The sequence below is a fragment of the Meles meles genome, chromosome 3, assembly GCF_922984935.1.
Source record: "Meles meles chromosome 3, mMelMel3.1 paternal haplotype, whole genome shotgun sequence".
NCBI lineage: Eukaryota > Metazoa > Chordata > Mammalia > Carnivora > Mustelidae > Meles > Meles meles.
Window position 1 is genome coordinate 180429579 of NC_060068.1, and position 26134 is coordinate 180455712.

Genomic DNA, 26134 nt, shown 5'->3' on the forward strand with positions numbered 1-26134 from the left:
ATCCTCTGCCAATTAAAAACACATAAGTCTACTGAGGTTACAAAACCATGACCAACCCATTCACCAGAAATTCCCCCACAAGCCACCTGCAAACCTCATCTCTTTGCCTTAACGTGCTTACCTTTGGGAAATGCTCCCCAGGGTAACCGCCACCCACTAGAGGCAAAATGCACTCATCACCTTGCCTGACCTTGCGGCGCAAGTGGCCATCTGCCTGCCTCCCCGCCTTCTCAGCCGTGGCCAGGAGACAGCCGCCAAGGGACCACAGCACATGCAACTTCAAGTCACAAGGAGGTACTTGTTGGCAAGGTCGTGCACACACACAGGTACACAGATTTGAAATAGTATCCCCACGACAATAGTCTCCCCACAACTCAACTTCTGCCTGATTTATTCTACCTCCACACTTTTGCCTGTAAAAATGATGCTCGTGATTCCCACATCCCGAAAGCACACTTAATATTTGTGATTCCAACCACCAAACCTGTGCCCCTGTCCCCAACCCCTGGTGCCTAACCCAGTAACTTCGGAGTCTCGACTCCTACCTGGCCCCTGGCCCCCAGTGCATGAATTTAGCAGGGATCCTACCTCCAAGACAGATTTGAAACCCTTGTACCCTTTATCTTCTACGGCCACCCCGGGCTCCCCCCAGACTTCCTGAGTGGTCTTGACGCCCTCTCTTGCCCTCCGCCCATCCTCTGGCCCCAGAAGAGCCCTATTAAAATGTGATCGCATAGAAGACCGCTACTCAAACCTCCATCCCACCACAAACAAGCCTGGAGCTGTCCAGGTCCACGTGACGGCAGTCACCTCTATGACGGACCAAACGCTCGCCTCCTTAAACAGCGTGTCCGGGCTATACCAGCCTCCTTCCCGCATACAATGGGCTCCTCCCTCTCAGAGCCAGTCACCGGTCCAGGACGGTCACTTGTCTCCTCTCAGGGCTGGCTCCCTCCTCCCAGGCCCTAGCTCACCTGCTGCCTCCTCAGAGGGACCCTCCTTGCCCAATACACAGAGAGAGAGGAGTCAGCCCTACTGCTCCGGTGCACACCTCCACGCTTCCTTCACTGCGCTTACAATTTCTGACTGCCCACTCCCTGGGGCGGGGGTAGGATTTTCTCTCCCAGCAGGTCACAGGTCTTTGCCAACAGGGCCCGTGGTGTCTGTTCGCTGGCTCCTCCCAGCGAGGCCCCTAGCACGAGCACATACTCAGCAAACACTGGAAGGAAGAACAACACGCCAACAAAGAGCTTCCAAAGGGCAATGCAGAGTTACTTATAAATCTCAATTATGTTTGTCATAATTACTTTAAAAACACGGGCAGGAGTAGCAAAATAGTCGTCAAATGTAATTTTTAAAGGGCAGCAGTACTTGTGAGTAAAGAAACCCAATCATGAGGGCCAATCAGTATGTAATCATCTGGTTTCCAATGTCACTAAGAGCATCTCGGAGAAACCCGCGAGACAACGGCAATGTAGCATATTTCTACCATTTGGAACGGCTGTTTTATCTTTGGTTAGAGTGGACAATGTTCCGTCTTTGGTTAGAGTAGAAGGAATGCCAAGTGTCACTCTTCACTGATCAGAACAATCGTGTGCATGGCTTACTTTTAATTTTTTATTATAAAAAACACATACAAGAGTTTTAAGAAATGATGAATATAAGACAAATCAGAACCACGGTGAGTTATTAAACCCATTTTCTATGTACAAATACTAAAATTCCCAAAGTGGAATATCATCAAATGTGAAACACATTATAGCACGGTCCATATATACACGGCACACACAGAGACCTGCCTGCGCGTCTCTGAATCGTCTATGTACAGGTCGCTGACACAAAGCCTGCAAGTGAACGTCTACTCTTCAGCCCTCCTTGTCCTGATGCAGTGACAGCGTGAAGGGCCTGCGGAGACAGGAAGAAGATGCACTAGAGCGGGTCTCTAAGGTTCTCTTGGGTTCTCCTCCGACCGGTTGCGCACTACACCTGGAGAAACAATTTTGTAGCCCGTTTCCAGCTAAGACAGCCGAGGAGTCTGCCAGCTCTGTCCCAGCTTGTTTTTCCCGAGTCACTCATTTCAGCGCAAAGTTCAAAATTAGCCTAGGAACCAAATCAATGCTTTTATATTAAATTCATTATAAAATGCCACTCAATTTTAAAAAGCGACTAAAGGACACTTTCTGCAGCAAAAAAGGGCTAAGTTCAAGTTTTTGTTGTTTGACCAAGACACAATAATACAACCCACATGTCATGGAATCACAACAGCCTTAAGTGAAATGTATGCGGTTTAGGGAAAGGCAGCCCTGCCACGGCTGGCTGGCTTCTGTCTCCTCGCCACAGTGAGGAGAGCCTCTGGGCATTTTCTCTCTTCCATGTCTTTCCTTTTGAAACCTCAGTTTGTGCTCCGCGAGCTGACTCATCTATTTGTACTCGAGATATGTAAAGGCACTTCTTTAGACACGGGGCGCGGGGCGGCTTAGCCGACTTCCTCCGCGCACAGTGAGCTGACTTCCTCCAGGCAGCTGAGCACTGCGGAGGGCACGCTGTGCACGGTCTCTTGGCGCCAGGCCTCCAGGATCTTGGATATTTCCGCTGGATTGCTGGGGCTCAAATCACAGAGCGCGTACACAGCCGCCAGCTGGATGCCCCACGGGATATCTGCAAGGAATTTTCATATCCGTCATTACACAAGAAGATGCTTGTTATTGAAAATGTTCATGCTGTCCCCCACTGAATCACTATTCACACACAGGACACCCTCTGCCGGCATGAAAAGTACGAAAGACAAGTCCTGTGATGGAAAAATGAGTTAAGCACACATCTGCAGATGGAAAGAAACAGAAGAGCAGAAGGGCAGTGTGCGGGCCCCAGTGCTGGCCTGGCCCCCAGCACTGGCAGAGTCAGCACAGGCCACGCGGCCAAAAAGCTCCCAGCCACGCGGGACCCATGCCAAAGCTTCCCGGGCAGCTCTGGAAGGATCACACTCCATTCGAGAGTCTCCATAAAGTGTGGATCCCAAAGCATTTGTCAAAGTGATGACTCTACTGGCTCTCCGGTGGGAGTGTTTACACGCGGGCTCTGAACACGAGGAACGCAGCCCTGCGGGGAGGGGCAGCCCGCCCCGGCCCCGCCCCGTGCACCAAGGCGCCCCACGGGAACAGCAGCCAGGGGCCAGGCGCCTACTGTGAGGGCCTTCTCATTTCGCAGAAGGCTTTTCCGAAGTTATTTAATTAAAATCAGCTAAATTTTAGTTAAATTGTAATTCAAATCACACACCAGAACCCCCCCCCCCACGCAGGGCGCGCAGGCCGAGCGGCCGTGTGCTGATCCCCGCAACCGCGTGGCCGTGAGGGGGGCACAGAGCCCCGCCCGCAGGAAAGGCGCAGATGCGGTTTAACGGGAGGAACGCGAGGGACTCAAAAACCACTTCAATAAACAAAGGTTTTACCTTCGTCCCGGGCATGCTGTATGAACATGCCGATAACGGAGCTGATATTCTTCACTGCGGACGGGAAGCCCTCCTTCAAGCCCAGTTGGCCCAAGCGACCTGGAGGACACAAAAAACCAAAATGCGAGCCACCTTCGGTGAAGTGGGAACTTCTCGTGAAGTTCTAAAATTTTGGTTTCCTTCCGGTAACACCGTGTACGTTAAGGATCCTGAAGTTCAAATGTTTCTTACATGAAAGCAGGTTAAAATGTGAGGCACCAGGACCCCACAGAGCGCCATGTATCTTACTGGGGGCAGTGGGGACCAAGGCGACCAATCACCCCCGCTCTCACTCACACTCAGGACACGACAGCACCTGGCTGTCTCAGCGAAGGTATCACAAGGAGTGGAACTTAGGAGAAAGACTGGCTGCCGCAGGCTCAATGGGGAATGGTGGACTTCTGTGAGGTTGCAGGAACCCCCGCGTGGTTGCCCAGCAGGCCTGGCTTCGGTCCAACATGTGGGTGTTCTGACCCAGCCGAGAAGCACAGCGGCACTTGAGTGTGGTTCATAGACCCCCCGAGTCCTCAGGGTCAAAACAATTTTCACAACACCACCACTTTCATTCAGGAGTGACCTGCCTCCTTCCCAGGGCTGAGCCCAGACGGACGGCCCGAAAGCCAGGGCCCAGGACCTCGGAGCTGCTGGAACGGGTAGCGGACCAGGACGCTCCCCCATGCAACACCCACATCTCCCTGAAAGAATGACTGACTGACTCCAGCTCTTCAGACCAAGATAGACACTTTCTCAAAAACGAATAAAGTGAACCTAGTCACTGCAAGGAAATTTATCACCGTTGTCCAAGATAAAATGTGAGCTCTTAAGCAAAACCAGAATTTTGGAAAACCTTCCATCAGCCACCCAGAGCTTGACAGCTTCAAAAATCTGATGAGATCAGTGATGATATCAATGCCTGTTTTCTCGATACTGTCGATATTTGGAAGACCTATGCAAATCAGTATTTTCCAAGTGTGCGGAGCAAGTCACAGAATCCCGACTGGGCAGAAGGCCTCCTCCATGCACTTCGAGAGCCCCAGGCAGCTCAGCAGGAGAGTCCCTGGGGAGGTTTAGACTTCAAGCTGCATCAGGCCTTCCTGGAGGTCCCCCTTGTGGAAGTTCAACGCGGTGTCGAAGAACATCCACAATGATCTGAAGAGGCTATTAAAATACTCCTCTCCCTTTACCAGCTCCATACAAAACTGGATTTTCTTCACACACTTCAACCAAAACAACGTACTGCAAGAGCCTGAGTGCAGAGCAGAGAGGCCCACGAACCAGACAGTGAAGAGGTCTGCGACAGGATAAACGCCGTTCTCCTCACCGTTGTTGTTGGGCAAATACTGCTCGTGGAGAATGTCTATGTTAAGGATGGTTTATTGTTATTAATGTTAAATGAATAGCTACATGTTATTTTCAATCTGGAACATGGTAACACCTGGTAGATATGACCTGGAGTGACCGAAGCTCCGGAGTTTCTCACTGGGGGCAGCGAAAGCCAACTGAAGGCTAACGCAATCAAGAGCTAGTTCCCACTCACCCGGTCCTTCCTTTATTCCCAGGATCTGGGGACCCGAGCTTGCTTCAAAGCGGCGGCCCCATTCTCTGTCTCATGGGGAGAGGACTCTGGGACACACCCGGATGCACGTTTTTCCTGGGTTCTTACGACAGGACCCTGCAATCTCACGGTTCTGTATCCACGTTTTCTCAGTACCACACATTCTCAGGTTTGTAAGTGAACCCAGGCCCTCAGCTTCATATCCTTCTCTAATATGGAGAAACTAAGGCCAAGGACACTACAGAAACCTTTATTACTTACTATCCCCGAGAAAAACCAACTTAGCGCTGGTTACATGCACCCTAAATGCTATGACAGAGAGCAAACACTCCATAAATGCCTACTGATGGATGAATGCCTGGAAAATTTCAAATCCAGGATGAAACTATAAACATCTGGATAATTTCTGGTAACTCTTTCACAGAGGCTGAAAAGTATTGTACTTCAGGGATCAGGAATTTCACTTACTGATCACTCAATTATCTGCTTCCCATCAGATCGGACTGGTAATGGTATGCCCCCAGACCTGTCCTGCAAGACAATCTGCCAGGGGTGTTCAACCCGTAAGTGACAGTAGAGACAGGGAACGGGCGTGTGCCAAACACAGATGTGGGCTCATCCCGCCATAGGATGTGAGTGTAACTTCAGGTAATAGAGAACCTATTAAAATGGCTTCTGTTCTTTCAATTAAATATGCTTAATGAATTGGATTTTGTTAAGTGATTTAAATTAATGGAGCTATGAGGGTGGTGGTAAGAGGAAGTCATAACTCAGAGGTAGGTGGCTTAGGGGAAACTTGCATTCACGGTGACAAAGATGGCGGACAAACCTTGGCTCACCACATGGGAAGAAGAGTCCTCCTGCAGAAGGGATGTGAGCCCAGGGTGGCCCAGCCACATTAAAACACAACAAGTAAGAAATGTGGACTTAACCTCCAAGTCTAAGATAGGACTGCCCAGCACCCAGGGAAGTGTGAGGAGGGCAGCTGGGGGCCAGCCGGGAAGGTGCCTGGGTAGCCACCAGGGTTTTCATTCAAGAGTTCAGATACAGACATCCCCTGGGAAAAGTGAGCTAATTTCAAAGACAAGGGAACAAGCCTGGGAAGAGACTGGGCACAAGTCAACAACGGTTACTTCAGCTGGCCCCGCAAAAACCTGCTGGGGGAAATGGCATCCTCCTAGCTTCTAGGATCCAGTCAAGACCAGATGGGCCATGAGTAGTCCACAGGCTCTCTGGGGGCAGAAAAGGTACCACATAGCCCTGCACCCAACTTGATCCGGCAGCGCACAAACTGCGGTCCCTGCTCTGCCACCTCCCCACGGTGTGACCCCAGAAACAAGCGCTGAGCCTTTCCAAGCCTCATGTCTGCCCTGACTGAGGTAGGTTCTTCCACTTCTCATGGCCCCCTGAACCCACAGCAATGCACTCTACAAAATGCGCTAACACGTCATCGTTGAAGATGTCGGACGCTGATCTAATAATCCTACACTCGCCAAGAGCAATCTTCACACCCCTATCCAGCATCAGACAACACAGAACTGCTCTGACAGAAAGCGTCTTTTATTTCCCATGGAGTGAAAATCCAGTTAGGGTTTTGCCAATCTAGAAATAAGAATAAACATAACTCCTTTATTTTATGAATGATTAGTGATTTTGGTCATTATTAAATCCCAGCCTAGCAATTTAATTACTTGCTAAATTCTTCAGTGTCAGCTTCAGAAACTGCAGGAAGTTCTCCAATGGACTATCTTCTTAGAAACAGTTCCAACTCCTAAGTCTGACAGGCATGCAGACGGGCCCACGCACATCCGACCCTGACATGACTCCTCAGAACTCTGCCAGCAGGCCTCGCCTGTCTCTGCCCCCCACCCTCGGCCATCCACCCACACCCCGCCCCACCACCCAGGAATATTGCTTCGGTGGGCAGCCGGCCAGAGCAGGCAAAGCTGAGCCAGCACTGGCCAGCCCCAGCCCGCGGAACCATGGCCAGCCCGGCTGTCCGAGCGGCCCTCTCCTGTCTACAGAACTAAGGAGGGCTCCCCAGGCCTGCCTCTGCCCTCACTTTCACCACCACCACCTCCTAGCTATCCACCCTTTGGATCACATTCGATATTTGTATGTTAACATTTTATCCCACAATCCTGTTAACTATGTATTGTCAATTATTCCCATAATATACGACTTACTACGTAGGCCTTTAATTATGTCAGTGTCCACACCCACATTTTCTAAGAAGCTTTTCAGGCAATTTGGACACCCAGCCAAATGCGGAAGACTGCTGAAAGCCAACTGTAGGGGAGACTCATGCATGAGGCTGACCCTCTGCCACGGATGCACAGGGACTGTGCGGAAGTCACCGGAAGTGCAGCCTCCACTCTCCCACACCCGTCCCCTCTCCTGTGACGGCCAACAAGTACGTGTACGTAAACAAACACCTCTGCAAACAACAGCAAAAATCATACCATATTTCCTAAGTGTGACTTTAAAAAGTTTATCATGTTCTCTTCAAGATTCCAAAGATACTTCATCTAGATCAATATATCTGTTTTTGGATTTAACAACATCTCCCAACTTTTAACATTTTCAAATAGGTGCTATAATTTAAAATGCCGTTTCCAAGTATGAACATTTTTCTTGAATCCTGGAGAGAAGACGCTATTGAAAGCAGAGTGAGATGTCCAGATGCCAGTGCACTGCTGAGAATGTGCCATCCCTAGCCTGCTCTGTCCTCACTGCTTCCGGGTTAGGGCTGAAATTGTTCCTCGGGGCTTCCTGAAATAAGGGACTCTGCAAACTATGTTTTGAGACAGTCCCCCAGGGAGCAGTTCATCCACTTCCACACCTCAAGCTGTCTTTGCAGGCATCTCTTCGAATTCCCCTACCATCTCCAGGAATCACTTGGCCCACAGGCTCTCTTTTTGGTAATTTCCCCCCAGGTGTACTTCTGGCTCTATCCAGTGGAAGCAGATGTCTTCCCTAAGGGCAGGCTGCTGCCTGGACCATTTTGCACATTCACTTAGCACCACGTTCTTCAGTAAAGTATGCACAGAGCAGCAATACCTATTTACTGGGACGGCAACCTAACTAGCCGTTATGCACACGTCACAGACAGATCTAGCTATGGGACTTCCTTAGATAACTTAAATATTCGCAAACCTTACTTCAAGTGGTACTATCTTGAAGCTCTAACTAACTAAACTCCAAAGATACTTAAAAGTCATGGTGAGTGCGTTCTAGGATCTGAGGGGCTACAACAGTGGTATCAGATGAACCTTGACGGTGTGGCTCGGGGGCAAGGACTATGTGCTACAGATGGAGAAGTCCATTCAAAGTAAGAAGAGCAGGCACCTGGGTGGCTCAGTGGGTTAAAGCCTCTGCCTTTGGCTCAGGTCATGATCTCAGGGTCCTGGGATCGAGCCCCGCATCAGGCTCTCTGCTCAGCAGGGAGTCTGCTTCCTCCTCTCTCTCTCTGCCTACTTGTGATCTCTGTCAAATAAATAAATAAAATCTTAAAAAAAAAAAAAAACAAAAAACAAAGTAAGAAGAGCCTTCCAAAAATTAACAGATCCCATCAGGGATAACTCCACACGGTCTGGAGAGCAACTCGTCAGAGATGACGCAAGGAGGAAAAAATAAGTAAAAATAAAAAATAAAAAAGTGTGGGCGACAGGGAGCAGAACCAAAAACCCACTGAGATCCTGCTTACCCAAGATGGAAGAGAATCTATGTCTCATTTAAAATCTGTTTAAACACGATTCTGATTTTTGTATATGGGCTTGGAGGAAAACAAGGCTAGTCCCTAGTCATGGAGTTGCATGATGTGACCCTGCCCGGGCCAGCAGAGAAGAATGTGGTTCACGAGCGGGAGACAGCACGTTACAGACACCGACCGAGTCCCGAGCATCACACACTGCAATTCCATGTGCTGGTGGGCACGTGTGCGTGTGAGCAGCACAGACCGAGCAGCACACGTTCCATCGCACGCACGGTGGACCACATGCAGACCTCATCTCTGACAAAGTCAGAGAAAACATTAATTTATGAAGAAAGGGTCTGAGCGAGGAGAAGGAAGTGAGAACGCATCTGGTGTGGTGGTGGCAGGAATCCGTCATTACGGGAGGTTCGGGTCAGCAACCATTATGACACCCATTCCCCCACTAACATGTGATCAGGAACAAGAAAACGTTTTATTAAAACAGACAACTCACCGATCAGCCTCAGTATCGACGCTATAATAATATCAGGAGTATATGCCACGTTCGCATGTCCTTTTCTGTACTTTATCCACTTATCCATTACAGGCCACAGCTCTTTACTAAAAAACAACAGAATATATATATACACACACATATATATACATACACAAACGTGAAAAGCTTGCATGCTCACCATCACTCAAATATTAACAACTTCAAAATGGTCCATAAGAAATAGACAATTGATAAAGAAGAAGGACTTTTCTTTTTAATTTACTTATTTTTAAGTAGGCTCCATGCCCAATGCGGGGCTCAAACTCACAACCGTGCGATCAGGAGTCGCATGCTCTACTAAGCCAGTTGGGGCCCCAGAACAAGGTCTTCTGAAGATGTAACCTTTAGATTAAAAAGAGACCAGACACAGGCAGCTCACTCACTCTCCAACCATTCAGATTCCTGGGCCCACACGGACTTAAAAGAAGCTGCAAGTACCTACAGGCTTGGACCTTTATTCTGTTTTCACTGCTTCGACAAGGCCTTGAGTAGGGACGCCAGACAAAGTCCCCAAGTCACAGAACTGGAGGAGGTGGGAGTCTGGATTTCCACTGGGGACGTTCCAGACGTGCATGTGGCACCTGGTTCTAGAAGCCTCTACCATGTCCTCGGAGGAGCGCAGAGCTCAGAGGCAACAAGCAAACCACACCTCACAAACTCTCTACTGACTGAATAAAGGCCAGCTCCTCTTTGCTTCCTCTTCCTTCCAAAGTGTATTTACTTCGTATATGGTATTTACAGTATTAAAAAGTTAAATGCCAACACACAGAAAAAAAGGTAAATTAAAAGCACCTCAAATTAAGACGCTTTCAGATACCATTACTCAACTAATTCTGGACTTTTCTTTCGCTGTACTTCTCTAGGCGCGCAGTATAAACCCAGTGGACGTGACCACAGCACTCCAGGCTCTGGGTGTGGCGCTGGTCAGGCTCAGATCCCGCTCTCCAGCACTCTGTCCTCACCGCCAGCGGGGCTGCCCAGAACCACCTGTGGTGGACTCACTTGTCACCCGGCCTGCTGGGCTCCTCCGAGTCAGGAGATGAGGCCCAGAGGAGGCACGCACATCTCTGTACAGACAGTACGGGACACACCACACCGTCACTCCCTTAGCCAGCAAAGCATGGGAACTACTCCCATGTCAGTATCTAAACATCCACTTTTGGCGATGATTTCAATGTGGCAGTACCATCATTCAGTTCCCTGTCGTTTGACATTTACACACATCATCTGTCCCTAGTGTTAAGGAGGAAACGAGAGCCCAGTTTTCCACAGAACACATTCAAGTACCTACAGGATAGAGACTATTAATCCTTTGTGAATCCTCTGTAATGCCACAGACTCCTTTAAGTCAGTCTTTCTCAATCGGGCCTCCACGAAAATTTAGATCTACGGAACAATCACCTGCGTGACGATTTTCTCCATGCTCCCGCCTCCTGCTCTTCCAGAGATAGTGTGTGGCTAGTGGGAGTACATATTTGCCAGAATTCTCCGCGCACAGAGAAGCGCGGATTCATTACATAAAACAGATGCCTGAGACGAAGCTCCCTCCCGAAACCCAGGTGAGAAGAGCTGCTAACACGGCGTTCCTCCTACGTCTGTTCACACGGGTTTCCCAGAGTATCTGAATGTTAACATCCGATCGGGACACTTTCCCCTACACCAGTCATGGAGGGCTGCCTTTCTGGGCACTGCTCTACGAGCTGGGGCTGTTCCAGTGAACCCAAACCCCTCCTTCACAGGGGTCACCACTCCTTGGGAGAGAGAAAGTAGTAACAGAATATACGGAAAGTAAGTTACAGCCACCACAAAAACAAAGCATGGGGATGTAACAATAATACGTGTCTTTTAACGAGAGTTTTACCAATTTTTACCCAAATCAAATGTTGCTTGTAAACGTTTCAGCAACCTACAAGAGCAAAAGCAATTCAAACCACAATTCAGCAACCATTCCACAGCCTACCTTCCGATTCAAGAACCCAACTTCCAGTCAGCGCAACAGCCTTGTACCTTATAATGTTATCGTGCGTCCAAACCCACTTCTGATGGCAGCAGAGCAGGTCGATGGCAAATATGTACTCCCACGTGTTGTCACTTAGGTCTTCCCCAAATGTTTCACTGGACTGAAACTCCGTTTTTGGACACAACTGTATGGTCAACAGCAGCTTAGAAACCATGAAACCCACATCCACAGGAGCATTCTAGCAAATGCAAAAGAAAAAAGCAAATTTAGAGTTTCAAATATAACACATCTTATGTCAGTCATAACATAAGCACGAGGGTCACAAGCATTAGATGAATAATCATTTAATTTTAAAAGACACTTTTCGAAAGTTGTATTTGAATAGGAACTATGTTTATCGTCGTTCTGTAATATTTGCCCTCAGATGATTGTAAGCATAGAGATTGGTAGGTCAGATAAGAAAACTCCAGGCAGAGGGCACCTGGGTGGCTCAGATGGTTACGCATACCAACTCTTGGTTTTAGCTCTGGTTATGATCTCAAGGTCCTGAGGTTGAGCCTGGGGGCTCCATGCTCCAGACTCTCCCTCTGGCTCTGCCCCAGGGAAGAGGCTTACACCCTTGTGCTTTCTAAAATAAATAAATAAAATATTAAAAAAAAAAAAAAAAAAAAAAAAAGAGGGGCGCCGGGGTGGCTCAGTGGGTTAAAGCCTCTGCCTTCGGTTCAGGTCGTGATCCCAGGGTCCTGGGATCGAGCTCCGCTTCAGGCTCTCTGCTCAGCAGGGAGCCTGCTTCCTCCTCTCTCTGCCTGTCTCTCTGCCTACTTGTGATCTTTGCCTGTCAAATAAATAAAAATCTTTAATAAAAAAAAAAAAGCCTCCAGGAAGAAAGCAGAATCTAATCAGGCAGAAAGGAGTTAAGTTGCAATACAAATAGAAATGCAAATTTATTTTACCTCAAATCAGAGAAGTTGTAACTTTTTTAAACTTTGAAAAAGTTCTTCCAATTCTATCATCCTCTGACCTTCAGTATCAGTCTTTTTACAAAAATTCATAAGCTCGAGTCAGCCAGCACCAGACTCCTCACCCGGCATCTTTCACACCTGTGCACGTTTGATGCTCCACGTCCTGGGAGCCGGAACACTCCTTCCTGTAGCTGAATGTTATCCTTTATGTGATGGACCAGTCTGCTTGCGCACTCACCCCAAGAGGCAGCTGCACTATCCAGCCCAGGGTACCCGTGAAATGCTATGAGCATGCACAGAACCTGTCTTTGTGTGGACATTAATTTGACAACTCTTGGACAAATACCTAGCAATGGATTTGTAGTATTTTTCTTTCTTATGCTGTTTTTTATTGGGTTCTCTTATTAAAAATAAACAAGGGGTGCCTAGGTGGCTCAGTCAGTTAAATGTCTGACTCTTGATCTCAGTTCAGGTCTTGATCTCAGGGTCCTGAGTTCAAGCCCTGTGGTGGGCTCCACAATGGGTGTGGAGTCTACATTAAAAAAAAAAAAAAAATCAATAAATAAAAAATAAACAAACTTGCAAAACATACTAGCAAAAGACTGGAATTATTTGGCTCTTCAAAAGACTAGGCAAAATTCAGTGGAATCTACACATGCTTTTTATACAGTAAATTATGCATCAACATTTCTACTTCTTTTGTGGCAACTGAAAACAACTGATTTATCAAGTGTTCCAAGTTTAGTCATTTTTATTTTGCTAAGAAATCATCCTCAGCTTCTCTGTTCTTCTCAACCTTTCTCCCACATCTGGAGTCTGTTTTCTTTCTCATTTTTGAAATCCTCAATATTTCCTATTTTCTCTTTTTTCATTAATCTGATCTGGGAGCTCTATGTTTTGCTACTATTTCTTAAAGGCAATGAGGTTTTTTTCTACGTTTTTTTGTTCTCTGCTTCGTTACTATTACCTTTTAAACTCTTCCTTTTTTTCTAGATCCCTTCTAGGATCTCGGATATTTAATTTCTAAGATGACAATCAGCCATTCTATTATCTAATAATGAAAACATTTAAACTACCTTAACGAGTATAAGCTTTATAAAAACTAGAGGTCTTTGGTATGAAACGTTTTCCTTTTCAATGACTTTTAAAACATTCGTCTTACTTTTGAGTTCCTGCTTATTCCCAGATTGTCCAGGACCATGTATGCCAATTTCCAAGTAGTGTTTATGGAATCTTTGAATTACTTATGGAGAATTTCACTGAATTACTACCAAAGAATTTTATGTATAGAATCTTTACTTTTTAGGAATTAAAGTTTTCATGTGGCCAAATTCATGACTGGTTTTATAAATGTGCCAGACATACAAAGAAATATATATTCTTTCAAGTTTACTTGTTGCATTATTGAATTCCACTGTTCTACTCATTTTTGTCTATCTGATCTGTTGAATTCTATGACAGAAAATCTGCAAGTCTTATAATGGTGTTTTTATCTCAAGTATTACTCATTTCTTATACCTCTGATTTTATATTTTTATTTGATATGATATAGAACACATTTATTGAAATTCTATTTTCTTTATAGCGTCTTTCATCATCAAACTACCACATCTGGTTTCCCCTGGACCAGGCCACCAGGAGGCGTCAGTGTACAAGCAGGAGGACCAAGCCTGGGCAGGCGAAGAGGAGGCATGACTGAGGCAGGTGGATGACAGGAGGCAGAAGGGCTCTTCTGACTAAGCTGCTGACCTGAGTCCGATGGTGTCTCCCAAGACCACTCATTTATCTAGACGAGTTGCTGGAAAGGTGATTACAGTTTTGCTTTTTAATGGTTCCTTAACTTCTGTTTACCAATAGCCCTTTGCTCTACTTCTTATAAGAAAACAGAAGTCGGGGCACCTGGGTGGTTCAACCAGTTGGGTGCTGGGACTCTTTTTTTTTTTTTTTAAAGATTTTATTTATTTATTTGACAGACACAGATCACAAGTAGGCAGAGAGGCAGGCAGAGAGAGAGAGGGAAGCAGGCTCCCTGCTGAGCAGAGAGCCAGATGTGGGACTCGATCCCAGGACCCCGAGATCATGACCTGAGCCGAAGGCAGCGGCTTAACCCACTGAGCCACCCAGGCGCCCCGGGTGCTGGGACTCTTGATTTCAGCTCAGGTTAGGATCTTCGGGTTGTGAGCTTGAGCCGGGCATCAGGCTCTCTGCTCAGCATGCTCTCTCTCCCTCTCTCCTGTGTCCCTCCTGTGCTCTCGCTCTCTCTTTAGAAAAAGCAAAAAAAATTCTCTCCCTCTCCCTCTGCCCCCACTCATGCTCTTAAAAAAAAAAAAAAAAAAAAAAAAAAGAGAGAAAAAAGAAAAAAAGTCTAATGAATATTAATATCAAAAAGCACAAAAATAGAAAGCAAAATGACATAGAAAATTGCACTACACACATAAGCCAGGATAACTTCAAGAGGAAATTAATACACGGTCATTTAAAAACAAACCAAGGTTGGGATGCCGGGGTGGCTCAATTAAGAGTCCAACCCTTGATTTAGGCTCAGGTCATGATCTCAGTTTCATGAGCTCAAGCCCTGAATTGGGTTCTCTGCTCAGCATGGAATCTGCTTGGGATTCTCTCTCTCCCTCTCTCCCGTGCCCCTCCTGCACTCTTTCTCTTAAAAAAAAAAAAAAAAAATTAACAAAAACGAAAAACAACAAAAAAAAATGGATTCTCTCCCTCTGCCACTCCTCCCAAACCCATGTGCACACTTTCTCTAAGTAAATAAAAAATAAAAAACAGAGATCAACCTCTCACTGAATTCGACATCGCTTCTTAGTTTACTACTGTCAGTTCAACCTCCAGAGATCCTCACTAGACCACAGCTGTAGCGTGAAAGAACACCAATCTAGATGGTATATTAGCACTCAGTTACCAAGGAAAATCATAAAGAGGAAAAGAACACATAAGAACAAAATATTCAAATAAAAATTCCATCAACCAAAAAGAAGAACACAATATTTAGATTTTAAAAAGTCGAAACAGGAAGGAGTTGCAATGCCATTCTTCAGCTCTCCAAGTGCCCACCACAGAAGCCAGTGCTATGCAGCTCCTGTGACCCCCCCCACATACACATTCTACGTAATCATCAGTCATACATTAGTGAACGAAATAAAATTTCCAGTAAATTACCAAAACACCTACAGCTCCAATCCTTCCCAAAGTGCCTCACGCACATTTCCCGAACTAAATGCATAAGCTTAGGCTAAAATGGTCTTTTAAAGGATCCAGCAGGGAAGAGTCCTGTCCCTGAAATGCCTATGAACTAATTCAACACGAAACACAAAACTGAGTACGGACGTTCACGTGAGAGCTACAAGTAAGTGTGCAACTGACAACTGAGAAATTAAGAACAAAGCTTACCTTTTCCCAGTTGAGAAAGGCTCTCAAACAGCTGCGGACCTCTCCTTTAGCGCGCTGCCTGGCAACCAGCTGCATCGCCTTGTTAATCACCGACTGGGACATAAATACGTCATGCCACATATTTGCAATGAACAAAGTCAGTTTGTCCGACTCTGGGAAATCTATGAGAGAAACAAAACAAAAAAACCTTTATGTCTAATCAAGTGAATAAATTACAAGTCAAGAACCTATTTTAATAATTTCACTTGTGCCTTGCAGGGTCTCCTCCCACTAAGGCGGGTGCCCGAGGAGGCCCTGCTTCGTGCAGATCTGCTTCTTTCTCTCCCAACCCTTTCTCTTTGGCAAACCTTCCTTAACTAGATTTGAGACATAATACCTGGAAAATCTACGGCACTGTCTTACGAAAAGAGCCATCAAATCCAAACAGGAAGCAAAGGCAGGCCTGTCTCTTCAGACCTCTGCAACCCTAGAACCTCCCCATCCGAGAAGTGTCATTTCAGGCTCTTTCTTATGCACTGGGAAGACAGAGCTCACCTGTGCGACACATAAAAGGCTTCTGACACGAAGAGATGTTTTCATACATCATGGATGATAACCTTCTACTGGGAATGCTTTCCCACAGTTGGCTTTGTTTGTTTAACCCACCTAACCCACATGCCGCTCACATACAATAAAACACTCTCAAGCACAGTCTGATGGATTCCGATGAATGAACATGTACATATAACCCCCACCACAATCAACACACAGAACACTTCCATCCTCCCAAATCCCATGGTCTGAACCCTTCCGGTGCCTCCCTTCGCCCCAGACACAGACAACCCCGGCCCGCTCACCGACACCTCAAGTTAGCTGTCTTTCCCCCACTGTCCGTCAGTGCATTCGGACAGCAGGACTCTTTTCTGTCCGGCTCCCTGACTCGGCAGAACGCTTCTGCGGCCACTGTGCTGCCACGGCCTCAGCAGCCCCTCACTTTGTGTGGCCAAGTCGTACTGAGCTGCTTGAGACCGCGCACCCCCGTCCTTCCTTCAGCTAACAGACACTGTCTCCAGCTCCGGGCGGCTGCCCCGGAAGATGCTGCGGGTCTGTGAGTGCCAGGCCAGGGGAGGTACGTCTCTCCTTCTGTTAGATAAGGACCTGTGAGTGGGATTTCTGCGTCTACGATAAATGAAGATTTCGATCTTATAAGAAACTGTCCGTGTTTTGCAACTTGGTTGAACCAGTCGACACAGACTTTTACCGTCTGGCAGGAAGCCACATCTTGCGTTTCCAGAGCAAGTAAGTCAAGGCAGATGCCCATAGTCTATTCTGACCTGCTGTTTCGGAGATGGAAAATCCTCCCACCCCAGGACCCCTCTCCACATGCTGCTCCATCTGCCCGGCATCTTCTCCCTCACTTTTTTTTTTTAAAGATTGTATTTATTTGACAGAGAGACACAGCCAGAGAGGGAACACAAGCAGTGGGAGAGGGAGAAGCAGGCTTCCCACCAAGCAGGAAGCCCGATGCGGGGCTTGATCCCAGGACCCTGGGATCATGACCTGAGCTGAAGGCAGACGTTTAACCAACTGAGGCCCTCGGGCGCCCTCCCTCACGTTTCTTACAGGCACTCGCTGGTGTCTTCACACCTCAAGTTCAGAAGCCGCTGTGACAAGGAGAGCTTCTGTGACCCCTCAGAGTCTCACAAATCCCCCTCCATGGCACAGCCCCTAAAGCAACAGATACTCAGCGGCTGCGTACGATGCATCCTTGAGGGGTAGGGCTAAGTAGGGACAAGACAGAATCCCTGCCCTGACAGAGCACCCAATCTGGTAAGCGGAGACAGCCAACAAAAGGGTTCGGAATACAGGGCAAGGGGGGTAAGCACCATGAAGAAAAAGCCAGGAGCCTGCAGGATGAAGGCCATGGCAGTCCCGACAACATGGGGGGGCAGCTTCTGAGGGAGAGACCTGCTCCCCGCGAGCCTGACGAGAAAGGGGCTGGCGGGGTTTGACAAGAACAGAACCTCAGCGGGGGCCCAGCAGAGTCCACGCTGCTCGCCTCGCTAGTACCCGCCACTGAGGGAGCCGCGCGTGCGCTGGGGCCACGTGACCAGCAAACACAGGCCTCCCCATTCGGGCGTGTCTGCGTCAGGTTCCAGCCACCGTCCAGGCCCTAACACCTAGCGAGCACCCCATGAGCTACTGCTGAGTCCACCAAAGACTGAAAGAGCAAAGAAAGGAAGGAAGAGGGCCACAGAGGGCAGCCTCGCTCACAGGTGTACACACGACGGGCACATTCCATTCCCCCCTTCACAAGCCCTGTGAACTCCCTAATAAGGATGAAAACCCTTGTCGAGATAAGACTTTCTGATAGGAAATTAAGCTGTGTTTGTTTATCATTTCTCTGTTTACAAATGTTCCCACTGAGGATGCCCTATTACAAGGGCTGACTCCTGAGCTGCCCCGTTGGTGGGGATGGAAGCAGAGGAAAGGAAAAGGGGCTCCAGGAGAGCCCTCCTTCCCCGCCCTCTGGTCCTCTTCCTGCTCCAGAGGAGTTCCGTCTTCTCCAGCTTCGGATGCAGCCCTGCGGTCTGTCACTGACTTTACAATCACCCCCTGATCGTGTCGCCAGCGCCTGACTCTTCAGTAACTACACCAGGCGGAGACAGACACGCAGCGATAAGCGACCCTGAATTATGTACCAGTGGAAATGTGTGTGTTGACAAGCACATGTATGTCACGTAGATTCTCCCACTGAAAACCAGGCAGGGCGTGGGACAGCGAAGGCTCTTCATGGCCTCTGATAAATGCCCAAACATTAACGCTATTTTGAAAGATACACCGCAAACACTTAGCTGCAAACACAGATCCTAGCGTAACAATGAGGTAAAAAGGCAGAAGCGGGCTTCCAACACAGAAATGTCACTACCTAAACGTACCTTCCTTAAGTAGGCTGTAGCAAAACAAACGAGCTCTTTCCAAGTCCCCAAGTTGCCGGCAGATGCCCACATACACTCTGCAGAGGGCGTGAATGTAATTGCGCTCCATGGAGATCTTCTGAATTTTCAGTTCTGAGAGAATGGAGTGCAGCAAGCACTCTGCTAAATGCTAGGTTTGAGAAAAAGAAAAGGTAATGTACACTTGAATCGCTTCTGTCTACTAAAGAGCTAAAGTTACAAAACTGAAGTAGGGCCGTAAGTCTCGCACTCTATCAGCCAGCACAAAAGAGCGGTCACTGTGGCAAGCCACCTGCTTTTACTCAGCCCGGTGACCCACCCTCGTCCCCCTGCTGGATGTGGGGGGCAAGAGGTCCAAACCTGCAGGCTGCCTGCAGGTGCCAGGGGCCCTGTCCAAGCACATTCGTCTGCCTGCCGCCATGCCGAGCAAGTATACTTCCTTGGTTTGGGCTAAAATAATTGTGTGTGCGCATTACACTCACTCTACATGCTTCTCCCAATCCTGTTTTCTGCATTCTGATGTGCCCTACACATTTATCCTGTTTCGGTCCTAAAAATACTGGGCAACAATTTTTCTACTTAAGAAGGGCATTGAATAATTTGATCCATTTGTTCATTTGAAAATAAATTACCTTTTCAAAGTGACATGTATTATTTTCTACACTTGCTGAAAGTAAGCAATCGACAAAAACACATACGTATTGTTACCACTAGGACTCTCAGGATGTCCAGATAACCAACACAGCGCGATCCATGAGGCACTGGAAAGAATCCACACAAGGTGTCGACATGGGAACTTGGAAAATACAACCCTAGAGAAGTCCTAATACACCAGTTGTGTGAACCTGCACAGTGCTCCTACTTGAACTGTTCCTATCTTGAAACCAAGATCTGTTCCTGTTTCATCGGTGACAGATATTAAAGGAGGCACAGGAGAACCCCTTGCTCTCTTTCTGGAAGGTGCTCAGACTCTCAAATGTGTGTGTACTGTTCACAGAAAAGAAAGGCTCCATCACAGGAGAATAATGTGATGCTCTGGAGCAAATCATTTTGAGCTTTTAATCGTGCCGGAACTGATGGGAAATATGTAACTGTAGCCCTGACAATCACTTTTACTTCTTCAAAATTTTAAGGTATTTGATGAATACAGATGATCAGATCGCCAGTGTCTTTTCTCAACTCAAGTATACCAAATGCTGACGAGAAACAAAGTATACCTCCCAATGTTTGTATGGCTATCTGTCTATCTCTGAAATCAAGTTTCTGGGCAGGGTCATGTACCCCTCTGCTGAGAGCAGACAGCCTGAGGACACGCAGCTCCTAGAGCTCCTACAGAAGAGCACCCACGTACCTTTTTGGTTGTGCTAAATTCATGAACAACTTCCTTCTCTTGATCTCTCATGACAGGCTTTTTGGAGATATTTCCCACATACACGTGACTTCGAATGACAGGTAAGAGATCAAAAGACGACTCTGCGATCTTCTTCAGTGCATCAGCTATGGCTTTGTCATGGGACTCTACAGTTTCTTTTGGGTTTGGAGGCAACTGTGAAACCGCACTGACGGTCAGAGAACTTTCTTCCTCAGCCGCCACAGCTTCAGTTTGAGGGAGGCTCCTCCGGAGGGCCTTGCTGACTCCTTCTGTAGTGGCGCCCCCACTTTCTGGTTCTGGGGACCCGCTGTCCAGCCGCAGTCTTTTGGCGCTCCTCAGTGTAGACGCAGACAACGTCCTTTTGCCCCCTGCCTCCTGGCGAGTCCCCCCGTCTCTGGACTTCTCCTGACTACAGTCACTCCCTGAGCTGCCCCCCGTCTTGACAAAGGCGGTGGACATTGAGGTGATCGCCTTGAAGCCTGTGATGGCACCGACAGGCGCCGCTAAGCTCTTCCGATCCGCAGGAGGACCTCGGGTGAGCTGAATGTTCCCTTTGAGAAGGTTGAGGGTGCGGGCCCTGGCGGACAGCTCTGGGTACATGGTGTCGAGGATTTTAACGGAATTCTCCTGGGGTCCGGCCACAGCCGTGTGGGCAGATGCCAGCGGCGGGAGGCGGCCAGGCACAGGGAGGGCATGCTTTGGGGTGGCAGCGCAAAACTGCAAGGGTGACGACAATATCCTCTCGCCGGCCGCTGCAGCCGATGGGGATGGAGATGTGCATGGGGGGGAGAGGCATCCCGGCTCTTCGGGCAGAGGAGACATCACAGGAGGCACAGGGAGTTCACACAAGGGAGAAATCTGGCCAAGAGGAGAGGTAGGTGAGGAGGGAGAGGAAGTTGCTAGCAGCGGAGAAACCGGCTGCGAAGTCCGTGGAGGTGTAGCGACCAGAGGAGCAAGCAAGGGCGGCAAAGGGGGCCCCACCTCCTGCCGGATTTTACTCAGGGTATCAGAACAATCTGTAGGAGTTGACGTGTCAGCATTGGCTAGAATGGTCTGAGTTTGATTTCTCTGAGTTCTTGTGTTCTCTCTTTCCCCCGACAATGACTGAGAACCTTCATTCTGATTAGTTTCAACTCGGCTTGATGCCAAAGCCTTTGCCGGCTTATTTGACTGATCTTTGTTTGAAATCTTTGATCGATTCTTATTTTTGCCGAATGGCTCTAGTTTCGAGTTAAAGTACGTGTGATCAGATGCAACAGTCTGAGACTCAAAGTTCTGATCATAGATTTCAGAACTAATCCTTACGCTAGGCTTGACAGGCCTGTTACGCAAACGACTTTTATCAAAGTTGGTGCTCTGGCTACTGCTGGAAATTTCCTCTTGGGCACACGACAGGTTGCTGCCGCACTGGGGCTCCTGAAATGGAGGGTCAGGGTGACCGGCCTCTGGGGACGTCTCCATGGAAGTAAGGGAAATGAAGCCAGCTCCCAGGCCGCCTCCATCTGGGGAAACAGGGATGTCTTCGGGAGCGTCACACAGGATGACCTGGTCCACACTGGGCATGAGAGCTACCCCATTTATGATGGTCCAGTGGTCCCCCTTTTCAATGACGAGATTTTGATCCTTATTGATGAGCACGTTTATGACTTCGGAGGTCACTGTTGATATCTGGCACTGAAACGTCGTTTCTGCCCCCTCCTCGGCACTGCCCTCTGTGGTCTGCCCCGCCACCGAGTCAGAGCGCTGGGGGGAGGACTCTTCCCCACAGCGGATCGGGCTGGTGACATCGGGAACACCCTCGGGACTGCCTGGAGTGACTTCGTTACTCGATGAGCCGCTAGCAGAACGGCCCTTGCCGGTCATGCTGGCTACTGGAGGGGATGTACCTGCAGGGTGTGGCGGGAAGCCACTCGCCCCCTGAGGGGAGACATGCTCTCTGACAGGCTCAGCGGTCACGCCATCGTGTGTATTTGAGAGCACTAAGTCAGCAGCGTCTTTTCCAGGAGAGCCCTCACAGCTGGCCTGAAGCTCCTGTCCAAACCTGGTGAGCACCTCGGACAGCGTCTCCAAGGAGCGCCGCGTGAGCTGCCCCGTGCTCTTCAGAGGACCGTCATCTTCCTCGGATTCAATCCATTCTTCGGAGGCTTCAAGGGTTTCTTCTTCGCAGAGCTGCTTTCTGCACTTTCCTCCTGAGAGTTCACCTGGCTTTAAGTCTTTGTTCATTTCTTTATGCAGGGTGCCTTTGCTAGAACATTCTGAAACAGAGTCCCCTGAACTGTAATCTCTTAACTGACAACTTTCAAGAAACATCACGACCTCTGCCGTGGACAGCCCGTCGATCTCCGAGAGAGTACTGATGTTGAAGTCCTGCAGCGCGGACGTCAGACAGCCCACCTCGACGGAAGGCCGGGTCTCAGCTGTGCCGGCTCCTAGGGCTCCTAAACCTCTTCTGGAGGCGCGGGCGGCCCCTTGCTGTCGGTCCCCCAGCGCGGCTTCGGGCTCGCTCTCCCCCTCGCTGCAGCTAGGCGCCTCACTCTCCTCCACCTCTGTGTCACCACCTCCTGCCTCCCGAATGCCCGTGTAACAACACAGAGGCCCAGCGAGGGCACTCACGGGGACAGCACGCGTCTCTTCATCTTTTCTGAGACTCGCCGACGGGAGAGCCGTCCCCGTGGCGCCTGGACCTTCAGGAGAAGGCCCGCCAGGAGTCTGAGACGGCAGCTCTGGGGACTCTTGCAGGTTCGGGCGGACACGGGGAGAGCCCTCCGGGATGGCCAGAGCCTGGCTACCAGATCTGCCCGTGCCCCCACAGGGCACTCTGTCAACAGTGAAGCTTCTCGACGCCGGCCCTTCTGGAGCGGGACGGAGCCGGTCCCCCCCCAGCCCAGACGAGTCCAGACTCGCGACATGAAGGAGCAGACTTTGCTTCGGCACTGCTTCCTGTGCTGAGGCTTCGGTTGTGACGTCTTGGTTTGGGACAGGGATGTTTTCAGGAGAGAAAGACAGTTTGCTATTTGTGGAACAATGAGAACTTCCGACTGGTGAAGAACCACTTGGGAAACCGAAATTTAATTTTCTCCATGAGGCAGAAACTTGTGGCGAGGTCCCTTCATTAGCAGCCGCCCCCTGGGCAGCCCACACCGTGTCCTCTCTTTCTCCGCCACGTCTGGCTGCAGAGGATGTGGGAACAGCCCTAGGACCAGCATGTGCTGCCACAAAGGGAGGCTCAGGTCTCTGCTGGTTCCAGGGTTCCAGTCTAGTGCTCTGCACCGTGTCGGGCCGGGCCTGCTTGGTGATCACGGACACTTGGTTAGGCAGCAGTGACGTAGCCGCCCTGAGCCCCACGGGGTTAGTTTCCGAGGCAAGTTCAGGCTTGGATGTGGACCGTCTACTTTCTAAGGACGCTGCTGCCTTTTGGACCTGATGGTCAGTCTTCTGTTCGGGTTCTGACTTAGCCCTTAGCCTTTCTTCCCCGCCTCTCCTTAACACATCACTATGGTGCCATGAAGGGCTTTTAAAACCAAACCCACCCTTGGTCGAGCCACGCGGAGACTCTAGCAATGGCGCAGAATCTGCCTTAGTCAAGGGGAGCTCAGTCCTGGGACCCTGGCTTCTGCACTGTGCCTCTTTCACAGCTTTCATGAATACTGACTGTGCAAGTGAACAGACTTTGGGAATGCCTTTCGAAACGTCTGTGGACTCGACCTCACTGCTGCTCTGATTATTAAAATGTGATGCTCCCAACTCAGGGCTCAAAGCACACAAGCTATTCTCGAGATGGTTCTCTCTGGCAGGACACTCTGGGGGCTCAGGCTGCAGATCTAGCACGTTCAAGGTTTCAGCTTGTAACTTCTGTTCTGAGTGGTGCAGTTCCACAGCGGTGACTGTAGCAGGAATGTGTAGGTCGTGAGCATACTTCAACCCAGAGGAAGATGGGGAGTCACTGCAGACGGACGACGCTCCCGAGGTAGAAGAGGAAGAAAGGCTGGCATCAACACGGAGCCCTGTGGCACCCGCTGCGTCACCTGCATCATCCTCTGGTTCAGGCGATGCTCCTGAAATGAAGCCTTGAACATCTCGCTCCTTTCCCAATACTCTACACATTCCCTGGAAGTGGTCAGAGATCGACAGGTGATCTGATTCAAGAGGGACTGCATTAGTTAGTGTCCACTTAGTAAACTGGGATTTGGGTGATCCTATCATTTTGGATAGTAGGGTTTTTCCTTCAGATTCCATGAGTTCACTGAATGGCCTCTTGCTGAGGGGAGAGGAACACACGTCAGACTTCCAGAGGGCCGCTCCCCTGCCCTGTGCCCGGCTGCCAGACGACGTGTCAACACACATGTTTCTAAAGTCAGTCTGCACCGACTTATCCACCTCCCTAACCTCTCTCTGTCGTTGTGCCTCATCTAAAATGGCTCTTCTCTCGTCACTCGCGGACTCAGACGATACCGTCCAGGGTTTCTCGCGAGTTACGGAGCACGTGGCTGAAGGCTCTCTCAGCGTTGCTGTGAATGTCCCAAACCCGACAGCTGTCACTTCATTTACTTCCAATGTAGTCAGAGCCTGGGTGGCTTCACGCGATTTGAGCTTCTCCTCCCAGGTACCACCACTTCCTTTACTTTCTCTTGATGAACCAAAATACTGTGATTCTGACGTCTCATCTTCTGAAACAGACTCAGCAGAATTTCTGTGTTGGGACAATTCATTATCACTGGAATCTGTATACTCTCCGAAGTAGGTTTCCTTAAAAACGAATGAGTTATTCTTATTAGTTAAATGTTAACTAAAATGACTAAACATACCTAACAACTAAATGTCTTAAAAAGTGATTCTTATGAAATACTAATTGGACCGACTACATATAACTATCAGTTAAATGCATTCCTGAAGAATCCTTTCAGACACAGCCAAGGAAAGGGTAGCTCCCTGTCCGGAAGCTGCGGTTTGAGCAGTCGGCTGCCCCCATTCCCGGACCCGTCTCCCCGAGCTCCCCACACTCCCACCGCACACTCCTCCCACAACAGACACAGCCAGGATTAGTCTCTCCTCTAAAGGGCCAAACATTCTTACTCTCCGGCTCTTCCTCCCCGTTTCCTGGCACAGAACATGTCCGACTCTGGCTGCACAGCCTTCCATCCCCCTGCTTCCAGGTCACTCCTCTGCAGGCATCCAGCTCCAGCACTGCGGAACTGGCCTCCACTCCAGGGAGCGACCTCGAAGTACCTCCTGCAGACAAGTCCTCGCGCCTGGGATGCTGTTACCAAGCGCACGAGCTCTACCTCTTTCAACAGTATGCACGTGGACACTGCGCCTTCCCACACAGCATTCTCCCCATCTCCGCTCCAGAAACCCCCTACACCCCAGGGCAGCCCCTGCTGTCTTGCCTGAACTGCCCCCGTCACATGGCGCAGCAGGAGAGCTGGTTCCTCCACCGCCTGGCCGCCTCCTGCGCACCACGCTCACGGTTCTAATGTCCCAGTGCACGAGCCCCCCTGCAGCCCCAGCTGACCCTGCCACGGCGCCGCTCCCCACGCCCAGCATGGGCTGCTGCTTTCCTTTGCTATTTTGCAGCATCCCTGCCTCCTCCACAACCACCACACTAAAAACCTCACCAAACGCTGCTCATCACCTAACGTTTCTCAAACCAGCCCCACCTCTTGGACCCCAGTGCTGCTGCGGGGATGAGATGTCGAGACCGCTGGAAGCTGCTGATTCGGTCAGGGATATCCCCCTATGCTCGGACCTCTGTCCAGATTATCCCCACTCCCTACTCGATCACACAGAGTCTAAACGGAAACTTGCAACTAAACGTCTATCATTAAATCCACTTCCCAGGATCCACCAAGGACTTCCTACTGCCCTCACGATAAAATGGAAAGTCCTAAGGACACAGAGGCCTCTGCTGACCTGGTAGGCGGGAACGTTCTCTGGCACAAGCTCACCTTCAGTCCCATGACCCTGTGTAAAGAGGCCCTCCGCCTGAAGCACCCCACCCTCTTGAACACTCAGCTGGGTCCTGTCTTCCCGGAGCATCCCTGCCCTCCCTGGCCTCCCTCAGGAGACAGCCTCTGGCCTGGGTCCTCTCCAGCTGGTGTGCCCCAGCCCGGGAGTCTCTACCACAGCGTGCGATCACCTGCTCCCTCCCCTCTTGTGTGGCCCAACTGCCACGCAAGATCCAGCCAAGTGGCAACCACGGACTAAGTC

General features: G+C 49.4%; 1 protein-coding gene across 2 annotated transcripts in view; it reads right to left on the reverse strand.

Moving 5' to 3' along the window:
- Positions 1-1298: 1298 nt before the first annotated feature.
- Positions 1299-26134, reverse strand: part of ICE1 (interactor of little elongation complex ELL subunit 1) — a 59373-nt gene continuing 34537 nt past the window's right edge. For both annotated transcript variants that reach the window (XM_045999462.1, XM_045999461.1), the window contains exons 13-19: positions 19907-24673; positions 18538-18706; positions 15620-15780; positions 11300-11490; positions 9251-9357; positions 3449-3547; positions 1299-2658 (exon numbers count right to left, since the gene is read on the reverse strand). In XM_045999462.1, the coding sequence (XP_045855418.1) occupies positions 2477-2658; positions 3449-3547; positions 9251-9357; positions 11300-11490; positions 15620-15780; positions 18538-18706; positions 19907-24673 (5676 nt within the window). In that variant the 3' untranslated portion in view covers positions 1299-2476. The remainder of the gene's footprint in view (positions 2659-3448; positions 3548-9250; positions 9358-11299; positions 11491-15619; positions 15781-18537; positions 18707-19906; positions 24674-26134) is intronic.